Here is a 19,052-nt window from a genome sequence, read left to right as displayed (position 1 = left end):
TATAATAATCACAGCATACCACTGAATAGAGCCAAAATGCTGCGTTTTGTTATGTGCAGACACCAAGCTGAAAACTCTCCACATGGACAACATTCAGGACCTTCCACGTGGTCTCTCTCGATTAGCGGTGCTCGCCACACTCAAAACAAAAATGAAGGGAAAATGAAATTCCCTATTAACGTGGTCTGTACTAAATGCATGCAGCATTATGGAATTATCCACTCTCCACAAACCACAGATGGCTGACTGCATGCCAAATCACTCTTCATCGTTGCCTTCTATAGCAAGTTGCTTAAGTCTGTTGTTTAAATTTAACAGGAGCTTTCCATTACATTCCAACTTAACATCTTAGGATGTGCTGTACATTCAGTTGTACTGTTTTGGTGTTTATGAAAAGGCCATTACACTGTACAAACTTAGTGGCCAACCACAGCTCTGGCTAAGGCTGGCAAACTGATTCAGTCCGGTGAGGGTTGAACAGAATAAATAAATAAACAAACAAACAAGATGATTTACCGGCGGTAATTTGCATTTTTTCCACTCAGGGCTTTTGTGAAGAAAAATTGTTTTTTCAAAAAATGATTTCAACATTTAATGTGGGGAAATTATAAACAGGTTGAAGAGTTATAACAGGTTACCAGAGTCCGGCGTACAAGAGTGAAGACCATAGGAAGGGCTTGGAGTTAGCGGCATCATAAGAAGGCTGTGTAACAGGGCTACGCTGTGTAACCGGGGTGACAAGCGATGGAGGTTTTCCCACACTCAAAGAGTGTGACGCGACTCCTTCAGCAGCCAGCCTATGACAGCTAATCATATGAGTCATGCCAAGTGTGTTTTCAGCATCATGGCTTTTAGAGGCTAGTCACAGGAAGCCAATTGTAGATGCTTGTGAAATGCTCCGACATCAGCTGTACATGCCTCAGGGAGACCGTTGAACTCCACTCCATATATGGAGCCCAAAGAGACCATCAATCCGTCCTGGGCTAGTTTGGGACTAGTCGGACTAGTTCACACTGAATGATGCTGATATACTCATCTGTTATACATGCTACGTGGGACTTACTACATTATGGAATTTAAATCTGTGATCAATAAATAAATAAATAAATAAATAGTGCGCTGCCTTGCTGAAAATGCAGTAAATATTCATTGTTTAATATTATTGAGTGAATATTTATTGCACTGGACATCATATTCCATCATCGATTGCAGAAAGGTTTCTCAAAAGGCAGCGGAAGCTCAAAAAAGGAACCCATTTCTCAAGAAGCAAACCCAGACCAAAAACAACTGGTTTTGCATTTGCGGCCCACATACGGTCCTTGGCCCAGGCACCGGTAGGCTATGGCACGCATGGGCCAGACGTACTCTAGACGGATCCACTGAGCACAGGGAGAAGCCGAGTGGGACAGGCAAAAAAAGCCCAGAGGAAAAGACGACTCCAGCACCAGCACCTCCCCCCAGCGCCGGTCCCCTCGGCAGGGTCTGGCACGAACGCCAACTCCCGTATTCCTGCTGCTGAAAACACATGGGCCCCGAGAAGCAACTCTCAAGTCCATTTCCATGGCAACACAAACAAAACAGAGCATTCCAGCACGTGAAGGAAGCCAAAAGACACGGGCTGTCTGTAAATGCACTCGGCCCGACGGACACCGAGAAGGCCCTGTGCTCAGAGCCGCTAGTCAACCAACCACCTGATCGCCATGTAGCGCTTTAATGAATATGGCACTTCAGTGTATTTACTATGCATGTGACATCGCAGTAAAAATCGTGCATGCGTGACCCCAACAGAGTTCCTTTAGAAATAGCCACGTCGATGCTTAGTAAATGGAGTTTGGTGCTTCACTGCAACAGAGAACAAACAAACGATCCAAGAAAGATGTTTCTAAGATTCAAACTTTGGCACATGGGGCTGGGGAATCTTTCCTCTACTCCTCATTCCAACACTGCCCTCGTCATAATTTCTATCGTCACATCAGATGATGTCAGAAAGCAGTCTGAAAATGACGCCACTTTTCAGAACCCGTGCGGTGGGTCAAGCGTGCGAGGATGTGCATTGTCCAGCAGGAGTCGTGGCGTCAGTCCGAAATGTTCTGGATGCAGTCTAGAGGAAATAAACCGCATGGCCAAGTTTAGATTACAACAGTCATTCTAACTCCCCGCCATCCAGTCTTCTTGGCCACTCGGCAAACGTTATTTTTAAATAAACAAACAAATGAAAACCAAAAAAAGTTGTGGAACATAGTGAATGGAACACATCAAAGTGGAGCAGGGAGACGGTGCAGAAAATGGGCGTGTTTTTATTCTGCGCCTGTGCCACTGGGAGATTAAAGCCAGATGATCTTGTCCTTACTCGCAGCAATCTGCGGATGTACAGACTTGCCCGATTTCAAGCTTATTTAACTGTTTGCATTGCACTGGCATTTTTCTATTAGTTTTAGTGTGGATTTAGATAATTACAAGATTAACTGAAGACCTGAGGCACTGACCCACTGGTGACCAGATAAGAACAATCTGGTTCTTCAATTGTGAAGTTAAGTTCACTCTTCATCCATGAAATCCATCCATGGCTAGATGGCAATGCTACAAGTAAGATTGCAGTCATTGCTGTTTTAGTGATAGTCTTCCAGGAAATAACCAAATAAACTGAAGCTGACTTTCACAGAGATGCCTAGTGTTCTCTGACCTGATCAAAGAGGCGCTGGGTTCACAGAATAATTGGCGAGAGCAATACCAATGTGGTTTGGACCAGAAATGCTACGCTTAAAAATCAAGGCACTTTGCCTCATAGTCCTTTTCTTGGTTCCGAGACCATTTCAGATGAGGTCAGATACATCAATTGAGTTTCAAAGAATTTTTCTTTGAAATGCAAAATTTGCTATTTTTGTGATTCTGCATGTGTGCGCGCGCGCGGGTACATGGATTGGTGAGTAAGCTGTACTGTATTGTCAGTGTCTAGCATCTGGCTGACGTGTAACCATACTGACACTTAAATTTTACTACACTGCAACCACAACCCATTTTTACAGGCTGCCCTGCTGCTCTGCCAATCGCAGTCATGAATCATCAGTTTGTGCATATGGATCTGTGAAAACTGCACACGGGTCGAGTCTCATCACCAGAACTACGCAAATCATAGCTTAGTCGGTCCTAGAGAGTGCATCTGCTAGCGATCTGATCTGTCCTCTCACGGAATATTCATTAGTGATAGTCGTCATAATATTCTCATAGAACTTCAACTGGCTGTAGTAAGATTATCTTAGGTATTCATTTTCACCGAAATAGGAGTGACCTCCGGGCAAACAGTAAGTCACCACCACCAGAAATGTCAAAACGTTTCAAGCAAATCCCCTTTCTCAATAAGTTTCCTTAAATAAAATACACCTACATTTGCACACAATTGAATAATTCACTTTTAACAGTTTCGTGGGAAACCCAACCATCACATTTTGCCCTTGAAATACCACATTATTACTACTTACTGAACCAGTCTATGCAATACGAGTGTTCAAAAGAGCTTAATATACCCATGCTTATGTGACAGAAAAATAAATCACCTTAATCATATAATGGCATAATATAACTTTAGCGCTGAATCAAACTGTATTCTGCAAAAGCTGCTCGGTCTTCCGACAGGACTGCGGAAGGGCCTTCGCTAGTGCAGGGTTGAAAACAGTCAGTGTAGTTTCACCATGCTGCCCCAAATAATTAACCCCAACGTACTTTACCCTTTAAAAACAGACAGTAAGGAGCACCTCGAAATACTGCAGCACATTAATGTCAAAGCCATAGGACCTTTAATGTGCTGCGAGTCGCACAATAGCTTTTGCAGGGAATATTCTGGGCTCGCGGTCATTCATTGGGTTGGGCCGCCAGGGCTGACATCATGCTCTCTTAAGCACATGCGCACGCGCACACACCCACCCACCCAAATACCCCCACCCAACCTGGCTTACAAATGGAAATAGGCTTAGTAAAGTCGGCTCGGGGCTGTATGTGCATAAAGCGAGCATGCTCCTAAAAAACTGCCTTCAGCTGTTTGAGAGATTTACATTTATCACAGCATCGACAATGAAGTACATCCATTTATTATATTATATGGATATATTAAACTTTTATAGAACACTGTCAGTACAGAGGGATTATGTAAGAAAGTTCTAGAAATCTCAGACCGATATGACCCACAGCCCACTGAACACCATTCATCAGTGATGTATCTTTCTGTTCTTTCAAAGCCTCCAGCTTATGCAATGCATTATTGTTCTGAATGGATGCTCTCCCAACAATCACCTCAGACTCGCACAACACGCAAACACACACACTCGCCGTGTGTGAGAGACAATCACATGGGCCTGCGGCACAAAAACATTCCAGCCATGAGGAGAGACAGATTAAGCAGGCGGGTAACAGAGCACCCATGAGGGAACGCAGGGCTCAGCTGGACATTTGATACCCGTGTTGAACAAATGCATGCTAATTTTAGCTGCCTGCGTGGGCCGAGAGAAAGCCGGAGGAATGGGGACGGGGGATGGGGGACGTGATGGACGCAACCACAATGGAGTGACCATGGGCTCACTTAAAAGGACAGGGCAACCACTACACGCCAACAAATAAATAAGCAAAGCAGGCATAATAAACTCTTTCATCTGCGTCTATAAGGAACAGCTTATAAAAGTGCTACTGAATGATCCTGAAAGAAGAGAGAGGGGGAAAAAATATGACCCACCTGTGACTGTGATTAGTGTGGAGGACACACATCCTACCATTTCCTTCCTCCGATAATCAGCACCAGAGTGCAACTCTCAGCTGCACCATATGGCAGAGGGCAAAATTAAAGTCCCCCCTCGCGCAGGCGCGTTGCCCCTTCAGTCTGCAGGCTGAGGCCTGCAGCACAAGGGTCAGCAGCCTTATGCAACATGCCCCGACGCTTCAGGCTGTTCAACAAAGGCATCGGCACACAGGTTCCACGTTTTTTGCGATGCGTTTCACAACACTCCTGGAATCCTACTTAAATTCCTCCCTGCAGACAAAAGGCAAGCCCTGACCAGAGAAAATTTGGTTGAGAAAGACGCTATGACACCATGTTAGTCAATTACTGAATATCAAATACGCCCTGCTGAATGCTGCCAAATAAAATAATAATAATGAAATTTTTTTTTATAAAATCATTTTCGAGAATTACAGAGAATTCAGTATTTAAATAACACATTCAATTGCACATGGTAAAATTTATCTGGTGCCTTTTGGGAATGGAACAACTCGGCACTTGGCAACAATAAAAAAAAAAGTGCACCATTATGAAAAAGATTATATGAGTGCAAGAAGGATCCAATTGCCTATTTAAGCCCAATTATAAAGTGGCTTTATCCAAATTAGACATCTTATTTAAACAAAAATCAACCATAATCTTTTTTAGTCCACTTAACCAGAACGGCAAAAATGCACTTGGCTATTATGGCCAATCATCTCAAATGAACAGTCTTTAGTCAAACGTCTTTGTTGTGATTCAGTCTGAACCTTAGATTTTGTCAGTTATTCTCATCAGGGTCTGGTTGCGAAGACGTTTTAGCACTGAACCGCAACGTATACAGGTTTAAATGTTCATGCCCTCTTAACTCCCATTCATTAGGGTATGTGATTTATAAATGAACCGGCAGAAATGTGAGGTCATTCTTAGCTAAATTTCTACACAGTGAGACTTTTATAGGACAGTGTAAGACCGTAGTTTGCTATATTCAGTAGGTTAGAGTAGGGCAACGTCTGTTCCTTACTTCTCTAGATTTAAGATGTTTTGACAACTCTGGTGGAGGACATGAAACAACATATCCTGTCTCTTCAGCAGGGACAGGCCAACGAGCTCACAGCCATGTGTGAGCAAACAGGATGGGAGAGCACCAAACCACGGAGGCCCTAGTCAGAAACGCCAGGCTGCGCGAAATACGCGCTCTCCGCAAAGAAATAAACGCTCTCGGATAGTCCTCCGCTGACAAAGAGCCCTCAGAATAGAGCATTACTGGCATGTCTGAGAATGAAGAAAAGAGATTGGAAAAACACAATTATGCTGATAGATGAGCTCTTCGATGAATATGGAAACGGCTAAGGCAGAGCAATGACCACTGAAGAGTGCAGACGCATTCCCCCAACTCTCCTTTCTCCACATGAGGGTCATGGTCTGCTTATTCTGTCGGAACTTGGACCTCGGTCTCCCTTCTTATTATTGGAAACAGCATGAAGATTAGTGATGGTCCAACGTTCTGCAAGAGTGACTCCTACACACGTGACTCCTAATGCCACAATCAGGGCTTCCATGGCAACAACGAGCACCGAACATTCTGGAACACTATAGGAGGGAGCTAGTAGCATGTTGACCTTTTTAAAAATCATACAGAATGTTGTCAACAAACCGAGACATAAATACCAACAGGTGTTTACCTGGTGTTTGTGAATTACTATGTGCATATATCAAGATGTCGTCTTTGTATTGTGACTTTAAATTCTTTACCGGAGGATTTGTAATCAATCATCTGTAATTATCACCATACTGCTGGGCTGAAAGTCACTCAAATATCCAAACATCCCTTCATTTGCCATTTCCTAGGACGATTCTCCCTTGGTACCATCATATAAAGCTGTCTGGAACTCAAGTACCATCATTTCCCAAGCATAACATGGCAACTATGTAGTCTCGGTCAGAGACGTCCAACAGTCTGTCTTGATCAACTACTTCCTGCCAGTCCATCAGAGCAGAGCTCCAGGTTCCAGGCCCGGGGAGAACAGGCAGCTGGAATCTCGAGGAGGTAGAGCTACTTCTCTGTGCCAACCTGCTCATAGGCATGACAGGGTTAGCAGCAGGTTGCAAAAGACAAGGAAGCGTCTGGGTTAGTGCGCAGAGGCAGACTCGGGAGGCGGGGCAAGCTGATTGGCGTCCCTTGGGGATGGTGCAGGCCGGACACCACAGGCACAGGGGAGAGGAAGTGAGCAGAAAGCCCTGAAAACCACTTCTGAAAAATAGTGAAGAACAAAGCAACATTTGCGCAGCTCGATCATTACGCTGCTCAATCAGAATTTTTAAGGAAGCTTTGTTGCTTCATGTGATTCACATTAGTGTGGGATGGCTGTGATTAAGTACTATCCACATGCATTTACATGCTCAGGTTTTCATGGTTGAGGTCCTCTCCGTCTTGTCATGTTGGCCAAGGGAGGCAATAAATCAAACACACTATCTCTTTCTCTTGTCCTCTGTAACATCCAGAACCCCTCTGGGCCACAGAAAGCCACAGCCACATAGAGCAGCTGATTCAGGTTCAAATTATTAGTCACCCTCCTGTAAACACATATCCGTTTTCATCTGCAGAACCTGTTCTATACGCTTTGGTTGCGAAGATGAGCTTCACGCTCACAGGAACATTTCTCTCGGAGCCGAGATCAACGCAACGTGTCAAAAACAAATTGAACAAATGTCGCAGCACTACAACAGGTGTTACACACCCACTAATCAGAGAGTGAAAGTCATCTCTAGTCTGGCATGACAGTTGCTTGCTGGGTTTGGAGCTTCAGGCCTAAACACATCTGGGGAGTGGCTCCAGTCATCCATCATGCCAGGCATACAGGCACTTCAATACCATGGTGGGTACTGGAGCATAAGATAATGAAGGCAGAAGGAGAACTTTAGGTTTGTTTCGTAAAAGAGAAATCTGAATCAAAAGGGAACTTGAGATCATGCCTCCCCCAACCCGAGCTGAAATACTTTGACTGTGCGCCAGACCTTATAAGGCATTCAGAACATGAAATAAAATAAAATAGCTGCTTATTCCACTTCTTTTTAGTTTTCCACAGAGGTCTGCATTCCCTACGAGCACTTCAGCATCAGTGCCTCTCCATCTCTTCCCGTAGTTGGCCGCCTGGAGACTATAAATAACTTCCTCTGACAGGAAGAGCCATTATCTCCCACAAGGCTGTGCTATGTCGTTGCCCTTGCGCATAAATATGTTTGATGCAGCCCATCCCGCATGGTTCGACGTGCCCACACTCAGCGCCCATGAATTGTACGGCCACTTCGGACAGCGCGTGATCCCAGTCCATGTCGATGCGCGCCTCACGCTCCATCTGCACGCACGGTGCATCTCACGTGTCTGAGCGCAGCACGGAAGCCCCATCAAAAATTTGCAGCGGTAACCATAACCTGCTACTCTGATGTGAAAGTGCATAGTTGTGGAACGGTGCTAAACTGAAGCGCTGTCCAAACAATCAGGGAGAGGTTTTAGCCCGCAACCACAATGATGCGTGCACTTTCTTTTCCAAGTGCCCCGATATAATGACATGTGCACATGGCATGCGAAGCCAGGCCCTTGTTTCGCTCCTTGCCGTGTAAACAACCACACCGGTTTCCATAAAAGGCATATAGCCATGACAACAGGGGCCGGTGGGTGTGGTGCTACTCTGCCATTTTCCCCAACATCGAAAACAAGCCTGTCTTGCGGGTGAAGAAGGTTCAGCTGGTTGGACTATCTATGCATAGCTGCCTAAAGCTTCAAATTACCTCTCAATCCCAGGCACTTTGTGGACAGACTGCGTATGCTTCAGTAAAATATACAAACACATGCCACGTCCGTCTCCCTCTGCTCTACATCGGGGCTTCCACTGATGGATGTTTGTGTAGGCAAGTCTCTTCACATTACCGACTGTAACGTTGAGGAAGGTTCACACGGTCTGTGGCTATCGGTGTGGCAGAGAGCGGTCCTCCCACGCCACCCGCACATGTGAACACCCTGCAACCACGGCGCTGTTGCCGTCAGCCCATCCATCAACGCCCTGCCCATTCATCAAGGCGAGGGAGAGCGGCCCCGCGGCCCCGTGCTCTGCCTGGCGTCGGGATTTATGGGTGCGGGGCTCACAGAAAGATAATCCTCCAAGTTGGCCTCTCCGCAATAGTGGAGAGAGTGCGGTCGATCCAGGAGAGTTCCTGCACCCCCTCTCTGCAGACGGATCCATCCCAGAAGCCCGTGGAGTAGGGGAACCGGAGCCAAGCACCGGACAGCTTTAGGGCTGCTAATGAAGGACGTTCCGTCTGCTGTTTATGGACTCTAAGAATAAGTCACTTACAGGAGCCGAACTGGCCAGATGGCCTGTGTTCAGCTAGGCTGTCCCGAGGTGAGGTTTGCAGGAAATGGTTTTAAAGCCAAAATAAATCTAAGTTATGGTGTAAAGGAACTAAAGCACACTTGTGCTCTTTCTTGCCTTTGATCTCTGATGTGCCCCATTTCCCATTACAATGGACATTACACTGACAACTCACATCTTTATAGCAATTTCTAGCTGCATGAGACATTCACCATTCGAATAAATTTTGAGTTAGCAGGAAAGGAATACCCTGAATCTGTTTGTAGCTCTTCCATGTAGCACCAGGGATGTTCCCAAAATTACAAATGTACCTCAGTGTCTCAGTTTTCTGAGAACAGGCTCGTGCTTCTCTTACAGACTGGACATGGGAGATAAAAATGGAATGAGGAGGATGATAAAGAGAGTGAGACACACACAGGGGTCATGGGGAGAGCGGAAAGCCCACACTTTAAGTGAGCATGAGCTGCATAATAGGATCTGTGGTAGTGTCTCTGTCATCACCCAACAACCAGATAGTACCGGGCAGCGTGTCTGTCATTCCTGCACCCCAGCCATAATAGACCTGTGTGTGTGTACCTAACAAGAGACTGAGAAGGCACACTGTGTGTGTGTATCATGTGCTTATAATAGACAAAGCCGATTTAGGTGGTGGCACGCAAACATTAAACCGAACACTCCAAACCGAGGCGCGAGATACGAGACGCAGCCGAGGCACACTTAAGGTGGAGCGGCCGAGGGACATTAAGGTGGAGCAGTCCGGGCTGAGCTACTCACTCTGGAGATGGTGAGGGGCGTGCAGAAGTCCTTGCCCCCCTGCAGTCTGAAGCCCCACGGAGAGGGACCGATCAGGGACACACTGTAGCTGCTGCTCATGGTCGTCTAGGGAAGGGCTGACGCTCGTCCGTTTGTGTACTTGTGCGTTTGTGCGGGATCAAGCTCTTCCAAAAGTCTGACCGGCAGCCTGTGGAACAAGAGCCAAGAGTTCAGCTTCAGTGCATCGTCATGGCAGCAGACACCTGTGGCGAGGTCATTTGTCCCGTTCATTTATTCTCTAGCAATAGCAAAACGCAGTCCGTGTGCACAAACACAACGTGATCCACGGAAGTCAGTTTGACAGCTCGGTACCCTCATCCATAAGAGCCCGTGGGGAGAACTGACATGTGAGTTTTGGATGAAGTCCTGGGTAGTCTTGGAAGCAAATGATTAAAGTCGAGTCAAAAGCAACGTTCAGTCAGACGTGCTTTTGCTTGAAAAATTTAAGAGCAAAGCAGAGCTCTAGACTACAGAACAGCTGCATTCACTACACTAGTCCACTTCGAATTAAATGGAACCAGCACATCAAGTCAGTAAAACCAAATCAAATGTGAATAAAAGTTATTAAAAAAAAACCAAACAAAAACAAAAACCAAAATTTCAACTCTCTCAAATATGACAGAAAAGAAACAAAAATGAAGTTACTCGGGAAAGGGGTTCTTACGTAGCCTATAATTACTAACAGCACCGTGGAGTGATGCCTATTTATATCGCACTGGTGAGTAGAGAATGCATGCAGGCAAGTGTTGTGAGAGCCATTCAGAGCAAGGCCCTCGATGAGGTGGAACCCCATGAGAATCCAGCGCAGTCCAAACATAAACATTCTAAAAGGCAGGATTAGAGGCAGAGGGCTCGTGAAAGAATGTTCCATGGTGGTAACCGTGATGCTTTTAGAACCAAGTTAACATCACCCTCATCCCCACCTCCTCAAGAGTACGGTTGGTGTAGTTCAGCTTGGTGTAGGGATCTGACAAACAGCAGACCTAAGCATGCAATTTCCTGCTGGATCAATAAAGTTCTAGCTCTGTTGTTATCTATTAAGAAGCGTTTCCAGTAAAAGAAGCCCAGTTCCGTTCACAATGGATCTCTGGACAAGACATGACGAGTGCCCAGAAAATGAGAATTAGCTGAATCGCTAGATAATATTGCCTTCAGATAATCTTGTGATTACTACAAACAATTCAGCTGTTGAGAACCATATAATATAATTTCGTACAAGAATCCAAAGCTTGTAATATTTTCTAACAATATAAACCCCCATCAACAACACAACGTCTCTCTCTCAAAGCTGCCACGTACCCCTTTGGCCCTCTATTCTCTTGTTCACTCATATGAACTCCTGAGCTCATGTACTCACCATGACTCTCACTGATAGAAAAAAAACCTGCATATAAAACCTGCATATATCGATAAATTTGGTGTTCAGCCCAGCGCTGACTACCGGGAGTCAGTGTGGTGCTCCAGTCCGATTGTGGTGTGCAGGGCCCTTCTGACTGCACATTTTCCATCACGTCGTTCTTTTATTTTTTGAGGGGGGGGAACGCTATTGGTGTTGCAGATGCCGCTCTGACAAGCAGCCCTCAGGCTTTATCAAGGCTCTGCGCGGAACAAAAGTCAGCACCGACATCCACTGGAGACGCGCCTCGGAAAAGGTCAGAGGTCAGCTAAATGTAGGGAATGACTAAGCAGAGTGCTCTAAAACACTATGCAGGTTCAAACCAAGGCTAAGACGATTGAATAGAGTAGATAAGCAGGCCATTCCACCATAATTAATATTTGCATCTCGTGTTTATCCTGTATGTATGTTTCGTATTTAAAATTGCAGTGCGGATTCAGCAGTGTTCGAAGTGTGTGGACATACAGTATAAGAATTGTATCCTAATTTTGCCTTGATGACCTTGTTTGTTCGTTCTATTTGTCAGGTGATCATGAGATGACCTTGTGCCCTCTGAGAAAGCCCTGGTTCCTCTTACAGTGTATTCCTTTGTCACAGCTCTTCCTGTTAAGGGTGGAGCTGCAGTGAGTTGGCCTCGTGTTGAGGACACGCTCAGTAACGTAAAAAGCAAACTGAATGAAATAGTTTTCCAAAGCATGCAGGCACCTAGCATCACCCAAGTAGCACTGGTTTATTTGGACTAATTGGACAGCCTTGTTTCTCGTACTCCATTCAGTCTAGATTAGGATTAGGATTGCTGCTCTGAAGGCTATTCACAGTGGGACAGAGACATAAGTACAGAGGAGAGCTCCACTTACCCTCTCTAAGAACACTCCCATGCAAGGAGATGCATGCAATTTAGAAAAGAGGGAAGTTAAGTGGCTTACCATAGTGCCACAATCGGAGCTAAGGAACACTCTGAAACATGACCCAGGCTATGTTCACGGGAACATGGCTTAAAGTAAAATAATATTTTAAACAACGGATTTGTATAAACAATCAGAAAAAAAGAAAACTGACAAGTGACAAATTTCTAATGCGTGACTTCAATGCATTAGATACGGATGAGTTCTTTTTGGAACACCATCTCCTAGACCCCTCCGTGTTCAAACCCTCTTTTCTGAGAGAAACGTGGGTGAAAATGAGGAAAAGCAAAACAGATCCATTTGTGTATCTGTCACCCTGAACATAAATGACCATTTGTGTATGTCACCCTGAACATAAATGACCAATGGCCTAAAAGTGCGGCACAGCTGTCACGCACTCCCTTTTGTCAGTTCCAGCTTTTCCAGAGAGCAGACGTGATGCCAAAGGAACACCCTGGAACGCCTGGGCTCACTGGAGCTGAACTCACCCATACAGGGTCTACAAGGAACAAGGGCTCTGCAGTTCTTTTGGTGAATGAATGGATGGAGCCTGGTAATACCAAACACCCGATGCTCTGGACTCACCACGAAGCCAAGAACACAAATCAGCCAAAAATAGCAGGTTATGGAGGGCTGGCATGCAGGTTCTGGGAAGCTGCTGGAATTACGTAATTACACGTGGCAATGGAGCTCAAACATAATGCTAATTACAGGAGGGCCGAGTCATTGTAAGTGAAGACAGGAGCGATCGGCCAGAGTCTTTGTGCATCTGTTCCCGAATTCCAATGAAAGGTGTAGAAGGTTTTAACTGGGCTGGACATTCAGCTCCATGTGTAATCGTTTCACTGTTTAATGTTTACCAAGCTCTGGCATGCACACATGACCAAACATGACCTCTCCACAATGAAACTATTGTGCTGACCCAAAAACATATTTTTACATAAACTTCAGTCAAAGTCTGATAAGACATGGAATCTATTTCCTAATAGCATGATATTTTTAACATCTGGATAAAAAAAAGAGGAGTGCTTTGTAATACTGACTAAAGAACTGAAGTAGAATGATCTTGTGGGTATCTCCTTGTTTGGGAACACTTTTTAAAAATGACTTATTTGGCTGAATATTGCTTTTGAAGAATATTCCATCGTCTTCTGGAGACTTGCAGGGCAGAAGTTCTAGACTAACAACTTGCTCAATGGCCTAAGGCTTACCATCAAATCAACAGTAGAATACCTCGAACACTGGAATACCTCATCTAGGACCTGATCTTTGACTCCTTGGCAAGACGCACCTGCAATATTACCAATATTACCAATTGCAAAAAGCCCCTCCACCCAATTTTGAGCCTTAAGCACTGCTGGGTGTGTGCCTTGCTACACCTGTTTAATGGGTCTGCCACATAAAGGGTGGTTGGAGCAACACCTGGTTTTACACACAGCCATGACCTAGCCTGCAAATACCAGCTTTCTAAATACCCTGTGATTACACACGCATGCGCATGTGCGTGTACGTACGTACGCACACATACACACACACGTGCAACTACACATCCGAGCAGGAGAAAACTGCAATCTAATAATTAAATTGACAGAGTAACTACGGAAATAGGAGCAGGTTCACTGCCTGGCCAGGATTTCATCAACCACCAAAATTACTTTTAGAAAGCTGAAAGGTGGTGCTGTTATAGAAAGCTGCTAGGCTTTTGCAGCTGTACTGCAAACTCAGCTTATGACTGGCAACAAATTTGCCAACTAAAGATTCTTGACATAACTAACAGAAACGGAGTCATAAATAGTTATTTTCTAATCCTTCCCTAAACGTGGCCAATTGGTCTTTTAGTGCTATTATTTATTCTATTACTCTAAAATTATTCTATTATTTTCCAACAGGTTTTTGGAACTAAGCCCTTTACTGACTGAACTAATTGCTGTAAAGTTTGAGACTGCGTTTATATATATTATATATATATATATATGATGATATATACAACATTATTAAATTAACAAGTAAACTTAACACAACTTTTACAGTGTTTATAATCTTGCAATTAGCTCGTCACCGGCGTTCCGTCACACCTTCTTGCAGACTTTAAACTTTACTTTAAACTTCCTGAACATTTAACGCGCTTTAATTTTTCATTTTCAACCAGCCGCTTTGTCGCCTCTTACAAACGGTAATGTATTTACGTACCAAAACGAGATTTACTCAACGACAGAAACATTGTGACATTGTGCCATAATTTCCGTTTAACGTCTAAACCGGACCTGTATAAAATGCGGACGAAAACGACTTTCCTAAGTTGTATAACCGTTTTTCTCACATGAGGTGTTATCAGCTGAAAACATGAATATCAACTTCGGTAACTGGCACAACCTAAACTATTTAAATGTCTTTCAATTGTTTTCATTTACCAGTAGTTGTTTCTATTAAACTTACCGTCAAAGAGGAGAAACGAGCGGCCGCTGCGCGTGCGAAAGCGTGACTGAAAGTGCAGAGACGTCAGTCCGCTTCAGAAAGCAGGCGGCTGTGTGACTTCCGCCTCTACTTCCCTTCACTGACTGGCTGAGGGGGGATCAACTTTACCCCGTCTGCTCGCCTCATTTAAAGTAAAGACTGGCACCCAGGGGGTCAGGGAAATGTCCCACTTATATTCTAAAGTTATCGCAAAAACTCGACAATAACTCACCTGTTACATGCCATTGCATTGTGTAGCGCGGCAACATGATACTCGTATTTCATACACGTGTGACCCTGATTGATTTAAACTTTCAAACATACAGTATCAGTGAGAAATTTTCAAGTATTACATTATGATGAAAGACGGTAAACTGCCAATACTTATTATTTTTTGGAAAACTCAGAGGGTGCGCGTATTTTTTAGGAGTGTAGACAGATCGCAGCACCTGCGCTCCAAGACCTTTTTAAGGCCATAATGAAAGAAAGTTGTAACAATTTTCAACATATTTTCCATGTCTGTCCAGCGAGTAACCTACAGACTAACACGACTGATAAACATTTTGAATTGTGTCAGTTAATAGACAAAATCTGTTTATTGCATAAGTTAATTTCTCAAAAAATGTATTCCCAAGAGTATTCAGCAGAGTACTCAATACAATGTGTCGTGCATAACAGAGAAGACCAATGCGTGATAGTGTTTAAGGCAGAGTTCACAAATCTTTACTGATCAAAATACCTTTCTTGTACTGTTAGCTTTGCTCCTGGAAAATCGTCATTAGCGTGCAGGTATCAACAAGTAAAACACGTTCGGGCTACCCTCATGGACGTCAGTGAACTTTCAGCAATCACGCTGTAGGCTAGTTATTCAGCCACTTTAAGATGTTATTCAATGCTTTCTAGCAATTAAATCTATTTAGGACCTACTGACGACACACAGAAAATATGCAGGTCGGCCGATACCATTCCTTATAGTTGCGGTGCCCTTGGTTGTTGGATCACTTAAAGGTGGTGTCATTTTTTCCTTTAGGTAAAGTAGGTTAATTATACGTCAGCTTGGCAATAATGGTTAATATTTTTTCATAACATTTTATTATCTATCAACGCATTTTAGAAGAAAATGTTCAAGATTCTCTATCTGAGTTTTTACATCTAATTTATTCGGGGATTGTTTCTTTTTTAGGGATCAGATTTGCCCGTGCAGTGGATTTACGTTTCTTAAGTTCCACGTCAATCCTCGGAGAGCGGCCGGGAGAATACCATGATCCCTTCAAGTGGCGACCTCCAGTGGTCAAAAAACGCAGCACAGAACTTCATCTGATTTTACTGTTTATTGCTCGGATTGATATCACAGGAAGTGCAAAATACCAACATTTAGCATTTTTAACTAGTAACAAAAAGTACTTAGTTTTATTTGTGATGATGCATTCAAACTGGAATTTGAATGGCTTATAAATGATTCTTTGAGTCATCTCGTGTGAATCATCATCATCATCTGATATGCCCCTGACTCGCCCATTACTTGGGCTGAGGTAACCAGGATAGTCCCGGAGTCCCATGAGGTCCACCCTGAGTCCCTTAGGCTCTGGATGTTGTGGGACTGTCCTGGCTGAAAATCAGAACCTCTAAAACTGAGACCATGGTAGTCAGTCAGATAACGGTGGAGTGCCATCTCAGGATTGGGAGTGAATCATTACCTCAAGTGGAAGAGTTCAAATATCTCGGGTTCTTGTTCATGAGTGAGGTGGATCGTGGAAGACCCAGGACATGCTGGAGAGATAATGCCTTGGTATCCCCAGAGAAGAGCTGTAAGAAGTGGTTGGGGAGAACCTGGGCCTCCTTGTTTAGGCCCCTGTGACCTGGACCCAGGTCAGCAGATGTTAATGAATGGATGGATATAATAATAATCTTTATTTGTATAGCACCTTACATACATACATGCAACTCAAAGTGCTTTACAGAATAAAAAAGAAACACTAAAAGGAACCAAAGATAAGAAGACAAAAAAGAAAAATTTAAAAGAAATTAAAGATAAAAGGAAACAAACATAATAAAATAATGTAATAAAGTGACAAATTATAAAATAATAGACAACATTATGTAATAAAGTAAATAAGATGGCAAAACTTAAAATAATTAGAACAGACATAAAATGTAACTAAATAAAATAATGTAATAAAGTAAAGTAAATAAGATGACAATAAGATGGAAAACTATTAAAATAATTAGAACAGAGTTAGAGTTTCTTTACTAAAAGCAGATCTAAACAGGAAGGCTTTGAGACTCATCTTGAAGCTAAAATGCCCTCGCCAATCTTTAATCGGCTTTTAGTAATCACCAGTAGATTACTGTTTGAAGACCTGACTGGAACATATCTAACCATCATTTCACTGAGATAAAGAGGAACAAGACCATGAAGACATATAAAAACCATCACTACAACCTTAAAATCTATTCTAAAACTGACAGGTAACCAGTGCAGTGAGTGGAGTGCAGGTGTAATATGATCTCTCTTTCTCCTGCGGGTCAGAACCCTTGCAGCAGCGTTCTGAACTCGCTGTAGGTGAGAAATAGAGCTCTTTGGAAGAGCAGATAGAACAGCATTACAATAATCTAGCCTTGATGTGATAAATGCAAGTTTTTCACTGTCAGCAGGGGAGAGCATATCTCGGACCTTAGCGATGTTTTGAAGGTGAAAATAAGCTGTCTTGCATGTAGTCATGATGTGTGATTTGAAGCTGAGCTCATTATCAAAAGTGATGCCCAGGTTCTTAACACATTGTTTGGCATTCAGATTCATTTGATTTAAATAAGTCTGGATCTCATTCCTTTGTGAATCATTACCAAGAACAAGAACCTCAGTCTTCTCTTTATTTAATTGCAGAAACTTTTCAGACATCTATGTCTGTATATCACCTATGCAGTTAAACAGTGAACAAATTGATTTTAGGGCTTTAGGTTCTAGAGCAGGCGTACTCAACTAAATTTGTCCGCGGTCCAATTTTGGCAGATACCTGTGACCTGAGGTCCGCGGGAGTGGCGAACGTAAGTTGTTGCGGGGGGGGGGGGGGGGGTGGGGGGTGGCGAACGTAAAGCCTGGTACTTTCGCGAGTGACTGTGGCGCGTGACTCCACCCACCTCGCGCGACTCTGCGCGAACGGTGGAGGCGTTTATTTTTTATACTTTCGCGAGCGTCACTGCAGTGTTCTCCGAAACGATAGGTGTTTTGTCCGAAACGATATGTGGTAGAAACACCCCTCAAAACAGGGGAATGAACATTTACCTGACCAATTTTTATGCTGCTATGTGTTTCAGGTTTGAAAAGAGCTGGAATTTAGGTTAAAGTACTTTAAAATGCTTGAAATTGTAACTACTTGGTTTCACAACAAATATCTGTCTGACTGAATAGTTCTCTTGTATTAGGTTAACAAATACGAGCCTCTTGTAATTCCAGGACGAAACATGAGAGAACGTGAAGACGTGAAGATTGGGCGTTTTTAAAATAAACAACCATTAAATAATGTGATAAAAAGCGAATTATTTCGAGTATATGTATAAATATTTAACTTAATGATGTTTAACATGCTGGGAAATATTGAAATGGACCTTGAAAGTGACGTACAAGTGTTTGAATTCCACCTTATAAAGGTGTATGAACCCTGAAAACGTTACTTTGTTCATTGCGCTGAAGCGCGGCGCGCGAAGTTACAAAATTCGAGAGGTGCACGACCTCGCGAACCGACAGCGCGCGAGGCACTCGCGCACACGCGGAGCCACAGCGATTACGTCATTTTCGCCGCGCGGACCCTCGCGCCGCTCGCGAAGCGTCAACCAGGCAGGCTTATTTTAAGTTGTTGAGCGGGGGTGGCAAACGTAACACTCGTGACGGAGTGTTTTGTCAATAGTCCTGAAATAAATGCTCCGGTTTTGTTTTGGTCCGTATCCAGTTAATCAGGAATGAGATTGGGTCCGGACAGGACTGCGTTCGGGTCCGGATCCGGACCGCGGTCCGCCAGTTGAGTACCCCTGTTCTAGAGTAATGTAAAGTTGAGTGTCATCTGCATATTGATGACAACTAATATCATGTTTGTTAATGATATGTGGTAATGGAAGCATATATAGGTTGAACAGTAAATTGAACCTTGGAGGACGCCACAAGTATTTTTTTGACAGGTGGAGGAAGAGGTACAGTGGGGAAAATAAGTATTTAGTCAGTCACCAATTCTGCAAGTTCTCCCACTTAAAAAGATGAGAGGCCGGTAATTGACATAGGTAGACCTCAACTATGAGAGACAAAATGTGAAAAAAATTTGAAAAAATCATTTTGTCTGACTTTTAAAGAATTTATTTGCAAATAATGGTGGAAA

At 43.7% G+C, this 19,052-nt stretch overlaps 1 protein-coding gene across 2 annotated transcripts in view; it reads right to left on the bottom strand.

The window, feature by feature from the left end:
* pdlim5b (PDZ and LIM domain 5b) overlaps window positions 1–14,828 on the bottom strand; it is a 49,480-nt gene extending 34,652 nt beyond the window's left edge. Inside the window, exons 1-2 of one of the 2 annotated variants that reach the window (XM_077020574.1) lie at window positions 14,668–14,828; window positions 9,892–10,078 (exon numbers count right to left, since the gene is read on the bottom strand). In XM_077020574.1, the coding sequence (XP_076876689.1) occupies window positions 9,892–9,990 (99 nt within the window). In that variant the 5' untranslated portion in view covers window positions 9,991–10,078; window positions 14,668–14,828. The remainder of the gene's footprint in view (window positions 1–9,891; window positions 10,079–14,667) is intronic. The other variant, XM_077020575.1, reaches the window with a different exon arrangement.
* Window positions 14,829–19,052: the final 4,224 nt, after the last annotated feature.

This window comes from Brachyhypopomus gauderio, chromosome 10, assembly GCF_052324685.1.
Source record: "Brachyhypopomus gauderio isolate BG-103 chromosome 10, BGAUD_0.2, whole genome shotgun sequence".
NCBI classification, from domain to species: domain Eukaryota; kingdom Metazoa; phylum Chordata; class Actinopteri; order Gymnotiformes; family Hypopomidae; genus Brachyhypopomus; species Brachyhypopomus gauderio.
This window is presented reverse-complemented; position numbering and strand designations above follow the sequence as displayed.